Raw genomic sequence first — 15,343 nt, 5'->3', positions numbered from 1 at the left:
CAGTATGGGCACACTGAGCCCCATGCTAAAAAGGGTCCCCTATACACACACTTGAAGTTTAAGGTGAATTTGTGTTTTGTCCATGAAGTCTGATGAAGCATGCCCCAGGGCTGCACACAATCTGGCTTTCTGATGGGTTTTCAGCCTCCTGTTCCCGGCCCCAGCCCCAAGACCTCTATCTCTTTCTACCCAGGATTGCAACAGGGTCAGGTTGATGGGGGTTGGGATGGGAGGGTGCTCACATTCTGCTGTTGCCCTCCATTCCCAGTGAGGTTGTGGGCATGGGTATGAGGAGAATCAGGAACCTACGGTGTGTCGGGGTGGAGCAAAGCTCTGGTTGCTTCCACTGTTAACACCATAGTGTGCTCAGTAAGCAGCTCTGCGGTGGCCTCCCACCCACCCCTGATCCACGTACGAAGGCTGTTCTGGCACCGAGGCTGCAGTCCTTTGGGGTGGACCATCGGTTGTGGGCAAGGGTGGCCGGCCTCAAGAACCCCATTCTTACTTTTCACTGGGTCCCATGGATTACATAGCCAGGTCTAGCTCCATCCCTGGTAACCTTTAGACCTTTGAGATTAGAGACCACAATCTCCTCAGCCAATTTCCCACCTACAGAGTCCTATCCTCCAATCCATTCTCATCAATGGAAACTGAAACTGCAAGAATCCTCTCTCCATGTGTTTCAGGTCCCTTTTCCAAAGCTTGTTTTCCCGCTCAAATCTTGTTCTGAGCAATTAGTCACACACATGAGCAGCAGCCTGCAACAACCAGCAGAACCCTCTGGAGAGGACGGCTTCCCACTTGACGATCCTATACTTCAAGCTGTAGATGATGACTAGATGGCTCTTGGTCTTTGATCCACTTTGGGGCGGGGCTAAGCTATAGTTGCCAGCCTCCCTGCAGTTGCGTATGGCTACATGCCTGGGTTCTGGAGCCTAGGAAGACCACAAAATGGGAGCAGGAAATAATGTGTACCAATTCTAACCTGACCCACAAATCCTCCCCCATCACTTGTCCATTTCTGTCTCCCCTCATCTGCTGATCACACATTGAAGCCCCATGCCGCGTTGTGGAGGCAAGAAAGAATGCCCTCTTGGAGGACGGCTGCCCGTCAATCAGCAAGAGCTGCTGAATTTCCCAAGAGAGAAATAAGTTACCGTTGTGTTGCCACTGAGCTCACGAGGTGTATCTGCTAAAGTAACTACAGTGACTTTATTAATAAATACAAATGGGTGGAAATTTTTGAAAAACATATAAAAGAAAACACAAAAGAGAAAAAGAAGCCCACCTCTATTAATGTTCTCATCAATCATCTTCTGGCCTTTCCCCATGCATTATTCCAAGTACTTTTTACTAAGTCCTCACAATGTAACAAACAGCATGTTAAGCACCTTTCATATATAATGCCACTTAATCCTGACAACAACCTTTTAACATAGGTATCATTATCCCCATTTTAGGGCTGCAGATACTAACAATTACAGAAGTAAAATACGATACAACTCTCAAGGGGGTGGGAGTGGGAATCAAATTCGGTCTGTCTGATTCTGAATCCAACCCCTCCCTCATGGTTTTGTTGTTGTTATTGTTGTTAAGAAAACCGGCATGCTATTGTTTATAGATATGCTTCATTCACTTAATATTTTGTGGGCAACTTCCTCTGATTAAATGTTCCATTTTATGATGTACTACAATCTATTTATCCAAACATTTAGTTGGGTGCTTAGATTGATAAGCTTACACTATTATAATTAACACTATCATGAATATTCATATCCACAAGTCTTTGCACATACCCATAAAAATTTCCTTAGAATGATCTGGAATTGCTAAATCAGAAGTTGGAGCTATTTTTAAGGCAGTACATGTATATTGCCCAACTGTCTTACATCAGTGATTTCTAAAAGGGGGGAGGAGGATTTTGCCCCCAGGGGACATTTGACACTGTCTAGAGACATTATTGTCACAACGGAGCAAGCATCTGGTGGGATTCCAAAACGTCCAAAATGTCAAGAGTACCAATGTTTAGACACACTAAGCTACATAATGGTTTCATCAGGGCATGTCACTCTGAAGACAAAACAAATGCTATAGCATGATTCTATATTACTTACTATACTGATTCTACTTACTATATGCCAGATACTGTAGTAAGTGCTGAGTTAGCATTCAAGGAGGAGGGTTGGATCAACAGTCAAGAGTAAAGAAAGGAGGTGGTTTGGAAGTAAACTGTACCTTCATTCGCTAGAGAGATAACACCTCTATTTCATTTTATACCCTCATATCTTTCCATATCATCTTCATCAACTGATTTCCATATAGTTTTGCATTAAATTATACAGTCTCACAAAGTTGCCACAAGAAATGATTAATTTTGCCACATCACTACCTACATAAGTGCTTGATCCTTCCAAATTATCTCTAAGAATAAAATCGGTTGTTTCTTCAACAGAAACTCAAGGTCTTAGGTATAAAACATCCCTACGATGACTGTGGCTCCTCTTTCCCTGGCTGACCTTTTTGTTCTTTAATTTAACCTGGCAGATCATCTTGATTTGGTTAATTCAGAGGTGGAAAAATGTTTTCCTGCCCTTTCTATTTTAAATTAGCACACAGTCCCTGAATGCCAGTTCCTTGCTGGCTATCAATGGGACTCACAGCAGGCATGGAAAACATAAAGGGACCAAATCAGAAGCTGCTTCTCTGTTTCCTCATTTAAGACATGGATGGCAAAGAGAGAGGGGAAAGATCCTTGGATCTTGGACCCCTTGGATCCCGGCTGTGCTATCAGCCTCCTCTCCAGAGGTTCTGTACTCCTCAGCCTGCTTGGTCAACGCTTGGCAAATTCATTGCCACCAGCTCCTCCCTTTTTTGCTTCTCTGCATAGTAGTCTCTGGGTTATAATAAAAACGGGATGCTATGGCTGTCCTGGACATAAAGCCAGGCTCAAAGAAGAGGAAGTAAGGAAAGAATCTGACCCCGCTCTCACATACCTGAAGAGAGAAAAAGGAACCAGCCTTAACAGATGCATAAAGCATAGACCCTATCAGTTAGTGCTTCTCTAGAAGCAAAAAGAAGAAGCTAAGGGGGGGAATGCGGATGCTCCATAAAGGTGGCCATTAGGGATGGGATTATAGCCTCACCTTTCCAGTGAAATATATGCAGAAAAACCTAGACTGGTTTCCTTAGCAACCCTGAGATAATCTTTCCCACAATGTCCCAAGCCTACAGTTCTTAATTCCATTACAGATGTTATTAAAACTTTAAATATGTAATCATGCACATTAAGTTGCCAAATACCAATGAAAACTGTTAGGTTATTAAACTGTATACAGCCATTTAAATGAAAAAGGAATAACATCTAATTTCTTTAAATTGAAAAAAGTAAAGGTTAAGACATTCTGACAATCTGATAAATATAGGTAGCCTAAGTACAAGGATAATGCATAACATAAAATCAACAACATATCTAAACAGAAAAACATAAAAAAACCCATCTTTGAATAGTCAACACATTTAAAATAAAATTGTGTCATAGATTCCACCTAGCCTAATAAATTTTTAGAGCTTGATTATAAGCACCATGATTTATTATTCATTTACCCTTTAATGTCAGCTGCTACAATTTATTTTGTTTACAATTACTAGATCCAAACACTGTCATTTAAAAAAAATCTTTAGGATTTCAAGAATAAAACTACAAATGGTCAATCTGGAGACTTTATGGGGGAATTTCTAGCACAGAAACCCAATGTATACTTTTGGGATTACAGGTTACACTAGAAAAATAGGCATATTCATTAGTTGCAAAAAAAATTTAACATAACTATGCTTGTCATATGCACGATATGTATTATGGCCAGTAAATCCTGACAGTCCAAAATTCAGTTAAAGCATTTGGTTACTTTGCATTTTGAAGGAATCATCACCTATGTATAAGGCATCATGTCTATATGGTACTATCCTGAAATGTGCCTAAGATTTGTTTCAATCCAGTATTGTAAGACACGCAGATATGGAAATCATTGTTTTGAAGGAGAAAGGTTATACTTACAAATCCCCAAACACAGGAGGCATGGCACACCACGCAGGGCCCCATGGGGGAAGGACCAGAGTCAGTCAGGAGGCAGAAATGGAGAGAGAAGAATATGGCCCAGAGCCTTTATTGGGATTCTCTTGGGAAGAAACTGCAGAGGCAAGATACGGTCCTTGGGTCAATTGGGTTTTGGGTAGTGTGAAGAATTTCAGCAGGCTCCGGACTCTGGAGGTGGTCCCTAGTTGTCTGGGACCCAGCCCTGGGGTGACATAAGCAGGGGGAATCGGGCTTGGTGTGTGAGTTTGATAAAGGAGATTATTGGGGATGTGGCCTCTTCGGGCTGGTTGGTTTGTACAGCACAGGTGCACCTGCAGGGGAGTCCTTTGCTCTCTCTAGGAATTAGCTACCCCTCAAAGGGGCAGTCTTTGCAGGATCAGGGGCTCCAAAACCAGAACATCAAGAATATGGAAAATAAGAAAATATGGTTAATACAGTTACTACCACATTTTAAATCAAATTTCTCCTTTCATGCACAAGGACCTTTCTGGGGCCAGGCCCTGTGAATAAAGCCTGCTGGACTGTGTATTTAAAAATATGAATAAAGGGGCACCTGGGTGGCTCAATGGGTTAAGCTCTGCCTTTGGCTCAGGTCATCTCAGGATCCTGGGATCAAGCCCCACATCGGACTCTCTGCTTAGCAGGGAACCTGCTTCCCCCCACCCTCGTCCCCCGCCTGCCTACTTGTGATCTCTCTCTCTTTGTCAAATAAATAAATAAAATAAATAAAAGTTTAAAAGTTTTAAAAAAATGCATAAAGTCTTACATTTCTTACTTTATCCTTTTGAATATTCTTTCTTGTTATCTCATTAGAATCTAATATTGGTTTTAATAAGTAGATCCTTACAAAATCCTATGGAGTAGACATGTCCAGACATATTATTCCTTTATTATAGCTGAAAACACTAAGGCAGAACTGGGAATAGAACTCAAGATTATCTCCAAGTCTAGAGCAAGTTCTATTACATGCTGATGGCTTTTACAGTTTAACAAGATGATTAGTAATTGATGAATTCATTTCTCAGACAAACAGGTTCAATCAGGTTGTTTAGGGAAAAAATTCCATTAACTGGTCCAAAGTCATCTCTTCCCTGTTAGGTGTGTTTGGTCCAGATTGCCTCCTATAGAGTTTCTTCTGGGAAATAGCATATTGGGAATAAACAAAACTACTTGGACAGAACAAGACAGCCAAATACCAATATGGCATTTCTGAACTCATTTTCAACAGATTTCAGTCACTATTTTCTATATGCTCATGAAATTCAATGTTCAAATCAAAGATGGGTATTCCCACCTGACATGGTCTACACTCACATTCCCAGTGAGTAAAATAAGAAATAACCTGATGACTCTGGATAGTCCCCATTTGGCTCTCCAGAGGCTCTTGGAGGGGCTCTGCTCTGTGCCAGAAGGCTGACTGCTATGAATCGCTGTGCCAGGGAGGACTCCCTTTGCCCTCTTGGTTTCAACCAACCCTGGGTTCAACCACTGAGTGACACTGACAGGAGATGAGGGTGTGAGGGGGGTAACATTTCCTGGTTCCCTCTCCTCCAGGTCATGCTCGTCAGTGGCTGAGCTCCTCTCCCTCAGGCCACAACTCTGGTTGGGTGGCCCCTCTCCCACAGCTGGAACTCTCCCTCAGCATTCTGGTAGTTGCCCCCTCCGCTTCAGATGTAGGGGTGGTGGTTCATATCTATATACCAAGGGTAGTTGTATTATTTTACCATTAACTACTTTGTTATTTCAGCTGGGAGGAGGGATGGAGAGGTGGTGTAGCAACCGGCCCAGTTTATTGATGCTAACTATATGGAATAGAAGGGAAAGAGAGAGCTCTCACTTGGACATGCCCCCATGGGCATCTAATAACTATATCTGGGAATGAGCAGTTTGTAAATATAACCATCTCAGAAGTCGAATTTTTTGAGACTTTTTCAGAGTATGGGAAACATAAGAAATGTAATCAATAAACCTGGACGTGCAATGTTGCTAGAAAATAAATAATTACAAGGTTAGTCAATATAATCTCTCATGTCTGAAAGACTTTCAGAGAAACATTCTAACATCTATTAGACCTTGTCCTGGAAGGAGTGTTTTACCTTCAAGAAGTTGTATTGAATGAATGAGGTAATCATGAGAAAACTAGAAAATTCAGTTGGCCAGAATGGCCATGCTCCATCTTCTGCTTTGGCCAAGAAGGAGTTGGCAGCGGGCTCTTGCTAGTTTAGTATTTGGCTAGTGGCAGTCTATTTTCGCCATGGTTTCCACATGGAATGAAGTAAAATTTAAAAATAGATAAATAAATAAAAATGAAGGGGCTGGGGAGACAGGGGTCCAGCAACTAATAAGAAGATCTGATTAATGCAGACAAGAAATTCAGGTAATCGGCCAGTTATCTGGGCTTCATAAGCCCTATTTAAAAAAAAAAAATCTACAAGAGATGCCTGGGTGGCTCAGTCATTAAGCGTCTGCCTTCGGCTCAAGTCATGATCCCAGGGTTCTGGGATCGAGCCCCACATCGGGCTCCCTGCTCAGTGGAAAGCCTGCCTCTCCCTCTCCCACTCCTCCTGCTTGTGTTCCTGCTCTTGCTCACTCTCTCTCTCTGTCAAATAAATAAATAAGTAAAATCTTTAAGAAAAAAAATATACAAAATCAGGTCTAAAGAGTAAAAGACGTGCTCAGGGGATGAATTTCCTGGTTTAGCTCTCTATATGGCTTGTGCAGTCTGAACTTGGTGTTTAGAGGTGGTTGAATTGACCACCTAAAGGGGGTATCAGTGTAACTACTCTGTTGAAAAGATTTGCATTAATCCATCTACGACCTATTGCAGAATATGAAGTGAAGAAGTCACAATCTCGATCTTGAGGAATTCATGGTCAAAACGTCACGTCGTATCCAAACAGTAATAATACTATGAAAATAGAAATACATTAAAGCATTATGGAAGATCAAAGAGAGAGGAATCTTGTCTAGTTTGGGTGGGATGGGGCAGGGATTAGCAAGAGCTTCATGAAGTGGGGCTTTGAGGGGTGAGAGGATTTAAACTGGCAGAGAAAAGGAGAAGACAAAGGGACAGTTGTGAGTGTGCATATAATAGTTAGTGGTCAGTAGAGGACACACCGGGGATGGTGGGCCTGAAGGCTCTGCGGTCCAAAGATCTCCTTTGGAATCCCATCTCTTTCACCACTCACCACCTGAGTGACTTTGAGCAAATCACTCAACCTTTTCAAGCCTCAGTTTCTCCTTCTATAAGAGGAGGGCGGTAATAGCTACCTCTGGGAATTGTCAAGAGGATTAAACAGACCATGCTTGCTAATGAACTAATGCCTGTCTCATAATTAGTGCTCCATAAATAGAGTTATTATTAATCCACAGTGGAGTTTCAGTTTGCCTTCTATCATTACACTTAAATTCTTAAAAAATTGACACCCTTAAAAAGCTCTCAAAGATTCCTCATTTTTTCATTTAGATAAAAAAGATTCCTTGTACTGAATTTGCAGTAGCCTAAAGCTATATGTGATGATGGGAAAGAGAATTTATGATTAACGTATAAAACCACTCTTTAGTCAGTGAAATCAACCAATTAATAAGAAACCATTGGAGTTATAGAAAATGCACATTTTTTTAATACCAGGAGGACTTCTTTACTATTTTAATCCCCAAAATAAATAAAAATAAATTTAGCCTGAATGCCTATAAACGGCCAGGAACCAACGTTTCTCCTAAAATATTAGAAACCCAACACACTCTTTTATGACTAAACGGCTTTTTTTATGATTCAAATTCCATTTTCCAAAAGAACGTGGTTATATTGCAAAACACCACCCTTAAAATAAGTAACTAAAGTAGCAAGTAGTGGACGTCAAGGATCTGGTTGACTTTCCTGTAAAACAACTCAAAGCTATTTCAGAGGAAAGCTTCATATGACTTTTCAACACTATATTAAACATGAAACACTAACTTCCAAATTAAGCCAGCCTTGCAAATAAACAGGTGACCCAAACCTCAGGAACCAAAATAAATTGGTCAGATTAGTAAACATTTAGCTTATGGGTTGGGAAAAAATTAAGTTAACCTTAAATTACCTCCCCAGGATTCTGTAGGAACTGTACTTCTCTGTAATCTATCCTCATGTACAGAGCAGCAAAAGCAATTTGTCACTGTGTTTATCATGATCATGTGTCTGTCAGGAGAGGGGCTGAAACAGCAAATGCTTCCTGCTTCAAGCACAAAATCAATTCTGGTTCTGGCCTAGTGAACATGTTTGTGGGCTTAGGGGAGTTTTGAAAATGCTATGTGCAAGGCTGAAGTAAGAATTCAGGTAACTCCTTTTAAGTGTTGGGGTGGGATCAACGCCTGCCTTTCAAGCAAATCTCAGCAACTCAATCACGGGACCACAGACCCATGTCTGCGAGCAGTGGCTCATCAGGGAATGAAGCATACTACTCACTGAATTTCTAGGTAAATGAAATCAATCCTTTCTAAAGCCAAACACATTGAAATATAGTTATTTTAGTGGAGCATATTCTAAAATGAAATTCACTGACAGTGAATTATAAAATATCATTATTCATATTCTTATTTAATACATAGAATAAATATGGCAATATAGTAGAATGCGTTCTTAAATACAACTTGGGGATCATTTTTGTTTGTTTTCCGTCACTTCTCGTCAAGGATAAGCAATCAGCTCTCCTCTCTTCTTGTATTAGGAGAAGGCAAAGGAAGATTTGAATGAGAAACTATGGAGAAAGTGTAGTCCTGGCAGAAAGGAAGAAAAACACAGAAATAGAAAAGCACAATCCAGGCATTGAAAATGGCACATAATTTAATTAGAATGGAGCTGAGGCCATGTGAGAGGAAGCAGTAGACACTAGGCTGAAATAAAATTGAACTTCTCCACCTAACACTCCAAATGACTCAGACTCAGGGCCAGCTTCATGGACACGTGACTGGTACAGTTGCCTAGGGGCCCCCTGCTTGAGGTTTAATTCTGTACTATACGAAACCCTTAACAATTTTATCTTTGAATTTGCGCTAAGTGAACTCCAGTGGAGCAGGGGTATATGACCCTAAATCTTGAAGCGTTGGCTCACACTCAGTCTTTGCCCGATTGCCTGCCCAGGACTGGTTCTTGGTCATTTACCCATGCTCTGTTGTGTCCCGGGCCTCCCTTGGCCTCCCACCTCATCACCCTCCCCTTGTGACCAGGGACTACAACCATGCTGCCCTGGTTGAGTGAGAGGCCAATACCCCACATCTGCTATTGCCCTCTGCCCCTGGTTGGGATCTGGGTGGGAGTGTGGGGAGGGTCGGTGCATGTCCCATATCAGCACAGAGAAGAGCAAGTTTGTGGTCACCCGCACCCAGAGCTGGCAGCATTATGACCAATTAGGCAGGGAACTCAGTGAGGGCCTCTTACCTATCCCTCAGTTAGAGTTTCTCAGCATGGAGGTCTGAAATCACGAGGGAGCTACCTGTCTGCTGCGGGTTGAGACAGCATACACTTGGGAAGAGAAAATTAACTTCACCCCCTGCCAGGCTCCTGCACTACACTCCACAAATTATGTAGCTGGCTCTACTTAGAATCTTTACTCACCCAGTTTCTTTTCCTGTTATTGATAACCGTGTCACCCTTCTCCATATCACCCAGGGTATTATTAACTTCCCTTCCTCCTAGCCCAACCCCACACCTGCAGAACATCTTCCTTCCGTCCCCTGCTGCCCATTCCCACTGTTCCTGCTTTAGTTCAGTTGTTCATCATGGCTCCACTAGACCATCATAATAGACTGTTAATTATTGCCATAGCTTTGAGCCTCCCCCTGTTCAATCCATTGGCCACTGCCACTAGGTGACCCAAAACACCACCCTGGTCCTGCTAAAATGTTTTTAAGGGCTCCCTGTAAATGTTGGTCACTGACTATTAGTAAAATTCAAATTCTTTAGTCACCATTCAAGGTTCTTTCTACTTTTGTCCTCATCTTACTTTTGCATGTTCATTGTATAGCATGGACAATACTCTGGCCAAATGAAACCATTCACTGTGCTCTATGTATATTTTGTACTTGCTTATTACTGTGTCTCTGCTAAAGCCATTTTGCTGCACCAGGATCACGACCCCCAGGCCCACAACCATCTCCAATGGTGAAATCTAACCCTTTTTTCAGCTTGAATGGCTCCTCCTCTATGAAGTCTTCCATCATGATGCCAGTCATAATGGGACTCCATTCTCCCTGTGACTAATCATTTAGTTTGCAACATTTATTAAGTACAGCACTTGGTATTCACTTGTTTGTGTATAGTATATGCCTCTCAAACATAAATGTTTGGAGGGCAAATATCATGTCCTCTCACTTTTGTAGACCCGCCAGTCCCCCTACCCAGGCCTTAGTCCCCCCACCAGGCCTTAGGTATAATGCATGCTCGGTGTATGTTTGTTGGAACTAATGAATAAATGAATCTGTAGTGTAAACAGATGAGGTTTTCTGAAAGCCTGGCACACCTGCAACCCTTCTGCGTCATGCCCTTTCCTCCTCCCAGTTCACCTAACAAAACATCTTGGCTGCTTTTCAGACCCAAAGCCCATCAAACACCTGTATTGCCATTATCAACACTAACAAAAATATCATCTCACACTTTTTATTAAAGTTTAAAGTGCTATATTCTGAATGCTCAGAATAATCTCAAAGAGAACACCTGTTACTTGAGTGCTCTTATTTTCAACCTCTTGAGGGCAATTTTTTCATTACTATATTAAAGTGGGTTGTTAAATAACTTATAACTGTTGGAGAAAAAAAGGTAAATTGCAGTCACTATGATCCATACAGGATAGCTAAAATGAATTTCTATCCACTTGCAATTTTTTTCCTTCTAATTTCAAGTCAGTTTTTTTAGATGAATTGAGGAAAGTAATGAAATAACCTGAGGAGGTTTTTTTGCTGTCAAAACTTGTATTCAACTTTAGCATTTCATTAGTCTACTCTTGACTCCAGAATGTCATGCTTATTATCATAATTCCAAAAGTATCTTTAATGCTTTTCCCTCACCCATATTCTGAACCCACAAAAATCATTAGTCTAATTTTCAAATGATCAAATTTTGAAACTCTGCATGTAAAAATTTCACCTCCAGAAGAAGAAAAAGAATGCTAGTTGAATCTGAGCAAGAAACACCTTAAAAACATAGTAGGTAATAAAGAATCAGAGACGATGGTTATATTTTTACAAAGAAACTTCAGAATGTTTATATATGATCAGAATTATACCAACACTGTGATAAAAGAACATGCATTTGAAAGGTTGTCAGTTTCCATTAAGAGAAACCTGTAAGAGTCAGAAATGGAAAGGATGGGCGGAAATGCTAGAATTTAGAAAGGATGCAGCATTAATACAACTTCATAAAAGTTTTATATTGTATGAGTTTCTAAAAGGAACAAAGCATAAAACATTTGATAGGATAGGACAATGTCAAGAGTTATCAATCACATTTAGAGGAATCTAAAGTAGAGGGTAGAAGGGTAGATATTTCTAACTTCTTGAATGTAAAGATGGTTCTAAAATACTTAATTTAAGGATGGAACATGGCTCAGGGCAAGAGTAGGTTGGTCAAAATTGCTGAGTCCACATCTCAGTCCCAGATCAGGAGAAAAACAATTGAAAATGAGATAAAGAAAAAGAATTCTAGCAGACTAATATCACCATTATCATCATAAATTGTTACCATTTCCTGAGCAATTGCAATATGGCAGGTACTGTTTTAGGGGCTACAATGCAAAACTCATTTTACTTTCCAAACAATTATCTTATCTTTGCCATATAGATGTTATTATTCCCATACTGCAGATGAGGAAACTGAGACTTAGAGATTAAGAAATTCTCCCAGGTGACATTCATGGTGACTGCATATTATGGTGTACCATAATAAAGGGGAAAAAAAGTAATTTTTTAAAAGAAGAGTAGCATAAAAAATGAAGAAAAACACACCAGGTTAATATTATAATATATATAATATATTACATATAATATAAAGAAATATATATAAATATATATTTATATATATATAAAGATATAAATATAAAGAAATGTATAATAGAAGCCAGTGTTGAAAGAAAAGAGAAACTTCCTGACCAGGTCGAAATGAAGACAAAGCATGACACAGACAGATCTCAAATTCTCAGCCAATATCACACCCTCCCCCTGCCTGCCTTTTGCCAATCCTCCCAACAACCTCGTATTCTCCATAGCCATCACTGCCACCCTGGGGGCTCTCCCTTCCCACTGTCAGCTTCCAAATATCAAAGGCAACTTTGCTTTACATTCTGTCCAGAGTACAAGTAGGACCCAGAAGAAATATCAGCTGCTACAAACCCGATTGTCTGTAACTCTGGTAACACCTCTAGCCACAATCCCATGCAGCAGGAGGACAAGCCAACTGCTGAGGAAGCTGGGATTTCTGCTCCGGAAGAAAAGATGGTTATGGGGACAATATTAAATACAAGCTGGGAGTTGAAGGAGGAGAGCAAGAAATAAAGACTATAGAAATGGGAGAATATCAGCTGGGAAAGAATGAGAAAAGTAAAGGCAATGAAGAGAAAGACTGCAATTCTGGGTTCTAACAAGTGCCGTCCACCTAGGAAGGGATTTTTCCCCCCAAACATACAATAAGAATGTGGAATTAATGGGAAGGAAAATACTTTGTGATTGTTCAACTTTTTATAGAATCTTCAACATAGCAACTGTTAAATGTTTTCATTTCTTCTTTTGGCTTTTCAAGATCATAGAGAAACAGACACTTGTGAAATTTCACTCATTGGTTGCTTGACCTAAATCTATCAGCCTTCAAGAGGGTATAATGAATAAGGCACCTAATCAATAACAAAAGGTTAATGAAGATGGTATTTTGACAGGCATCCCCGACCATGAAAGTGTTATACTGACAGACACCCCACGAAAATGTGAAACTCGGTTTTAGTCCAAACTAGTCCATTTTCTATGTAAAATTGTCAACTTTCAGATGAAATAGAGAAAATTTTGCCCTCATTGTCCTTCCCGCCACTATTCGCTATTCTGATCAACAGCTACCGAAGTCTAGAGAAACAGGTAGCTCTCTTAGACCCTGAAAGAAGTGCTCAGCAAATGACCATAAAACTTTCATAACCAAGGATAAGAACTTGTAATTCTCAGGAACCCTGAAGAAGTCTCATAGACACCACACCCAGGTTCATCATATTCAGTGAAGAGGCACTACAGAAATTAGAACTGACGGGCTTTTGGATCTGGCATCTAATATCAAGTTCAAATCGCCGTGAAAATGAAAGGCTTAACAATACCAGAAAACAGCATGTTGGGGTTCCTTTCCCACTTGAAACTAGCATGTTTACCCTACTGATTGCCTTTGGAGTTGTTTCAAAAAATTATCAATATTTATTTGTTTGACAAACTAAAATTCTACTTGCTCAATCCGGTCAAAAGCTGCCTGCAGAAAATGCTATATTCAAACCTCAGGATAAATAATCCCTCTATTTGTCCAACCTTTCTAAACTCAGTACCAGAAACAATTAAAAAGGCCCATTCTTCCTCTGATTTTCCTCCTCTCTTCTACTTTCCTGCCTTGAAATGTATGCAACTTTAAGGTAAGGGATGTGAAAGTAGTTTGGTACTTTGTTTCCTGTCCAACTTCAAAAGAGAATGAAACTTATTACAGTCCCAAAAGACATCAGAGACACCAACATCCCATTTTCTTCTAACACTAGTATTCTGGAGCAGACATTTTTTTAAGCATCTCACAACTGCAGTCTAAAACCATACACTGATATGCTTAAAGACAAGGAATCTTGACAGAGAAACATGTGATATTATTGAATGCAAAATGATCCTTGTGACCTATGAACTGTTCACAACCCACTGTGTGTTAGGAAAAGACCATTATATCAAAGATGGTGTAGTAACATTCTAACTGGTCTAAACTCAGAAGGAATTTAAGTAGCAAGATTAGTATTGTAAAGAATCTAAATTAATGTGTTCCTGGATGCCAAAGGGTAACAGAAGGCTTAGCTCCCAAGCCAGTGGGGCTCTGGAAGGGGGACAATGCAAAGTCCTACCTGGTAGGCATCAGGAATGTTGACCGTTTCTCCATGCTCCCCGACATAGCCAATGATGCCTTTGCCCCAGGGGACCTGCACCTCGTTTGAGTTCTCTGTGCTGCTGCAGGGCAGTAGTGGGGTTCCTGCATGTACATCAAAGAATTTGGAGACCAAGCTCTTCTTGCCAGCAGCTGCCCCTTCCACCAGGAAGAGAGAGCAGCGGTCAGCATCCACCATGAGGCAGACAAAGATGAGGATCTTGTAGCTCAGGCTGGTAAGGTCAAGGTCATTGGAGATATCCTTGACCAGTTCCAGGAAGAACTGACGCTCATTATGCTTTTTGAGGTGGCACTTGTAGTCCATGGCTGTAGGGGGGTACTGAGGCAGATTCACCCTCGATTCCAGCAGGGCGCTGAGAATGTGGGCCGTAGTGGGGGGCAGGGAGCTGGCCTTCCGGAGAAGTGCCCTCCGCCGCACACTGCTCAGGGGCTCCTGGGCCCGGGAGGTCACCTGTTCATCGTAGGTCCTGTTCACGTGGATGGCCTTGGAGCGAGCAAAACTCTTCCTTAGCTCTTTCTGAGAAGCTCTCCGCTGCAGGCTCCCATCGCCCTGGCTGCCACTGGCCCAGCTGGGACTCAGGGTAACCCCACCACAGTCCCCGCCGCCCGGAGCGGGCTGGCTGTTGGCAGAGCTATTTGGTCCAGTGCCACCACCAACACGGCCGCTGCCTGCGCCACCGCTGTGAGCCACACTGCTCGTGCCGGCCACTGTGGGCCTTGTGCCTACAGCCCCCTGACTCTCCCGGTGCCTCTGCAGCCACTTCTCCACCATCTCCTGCTTCCCCTTCCGCATCAAGTAATCTTCGAACAACTCTGGGTGTCTGTCCAGGAAAGTTTCCACCTCCCCAAAGTCCAGGTGGGAGGCTGTCATGGTCCCAGACACAGCTTTCACTGCCACTCTACACTTGGACCGAATGTTTGCCTACCCTAGCCCTCTAGCAGGTCCTGCACATGTCTATCCCCACCAGTATTCCCAGCTCGGTGCGAGATTCTGCGGAGCAGCTGGGAGATGCCCCTTCCTTCGGGCTCAGAGAGTGGCTGGCAGGAACCCCACCCCCTCGTCCTGCTACTCCTACTCCGCACAGGTGCCCCCACTGAGCTGCTGCCGCGGC

General features: G+C 41.9%; 1 protein-coding gene across 1 annotated transcript in view; it reads right to left on the bottom strand.

Annotated features, from left to right (window-relative positions):
• Positions 1–15,102, bottom strand: part of PDE11A (phosphodiesterase 11A) — a gene marked incomplete at both ends in the record, with an annotated part of 373,297 nt that extends 358,195 nt beyond the window's left edge. Inside the window, one exon of the mRNA XM_080799405.1 lies at positions 14,191–15,102. Within this exon, the coding sequence (XP_080655531.1) occupies positions 14,191–15,102 (912 nt within the window). The remainder of the gene's footprint in view (positions 1–14,190) is intronic.
• Between the last annotated feature and the right edge of the window lie 241 nt (positions 15,103–15,343).

Source organism: Martes martes, assembly GCF_963455335.1.
Source record: "Martes martes genome assembly, chromosome: 3".
NCBI classification, from domain to species: Eukaryota; Metazoa; Chordata; class Mammalia; order Carnivora; family Mustelidae; genus Martes; species Martes martes.
The sequence above is the reverse complement of the archived record's forward strand: the minus strand, read 5'-3'. Positions and strand labels throughout refer to the sequence as shown.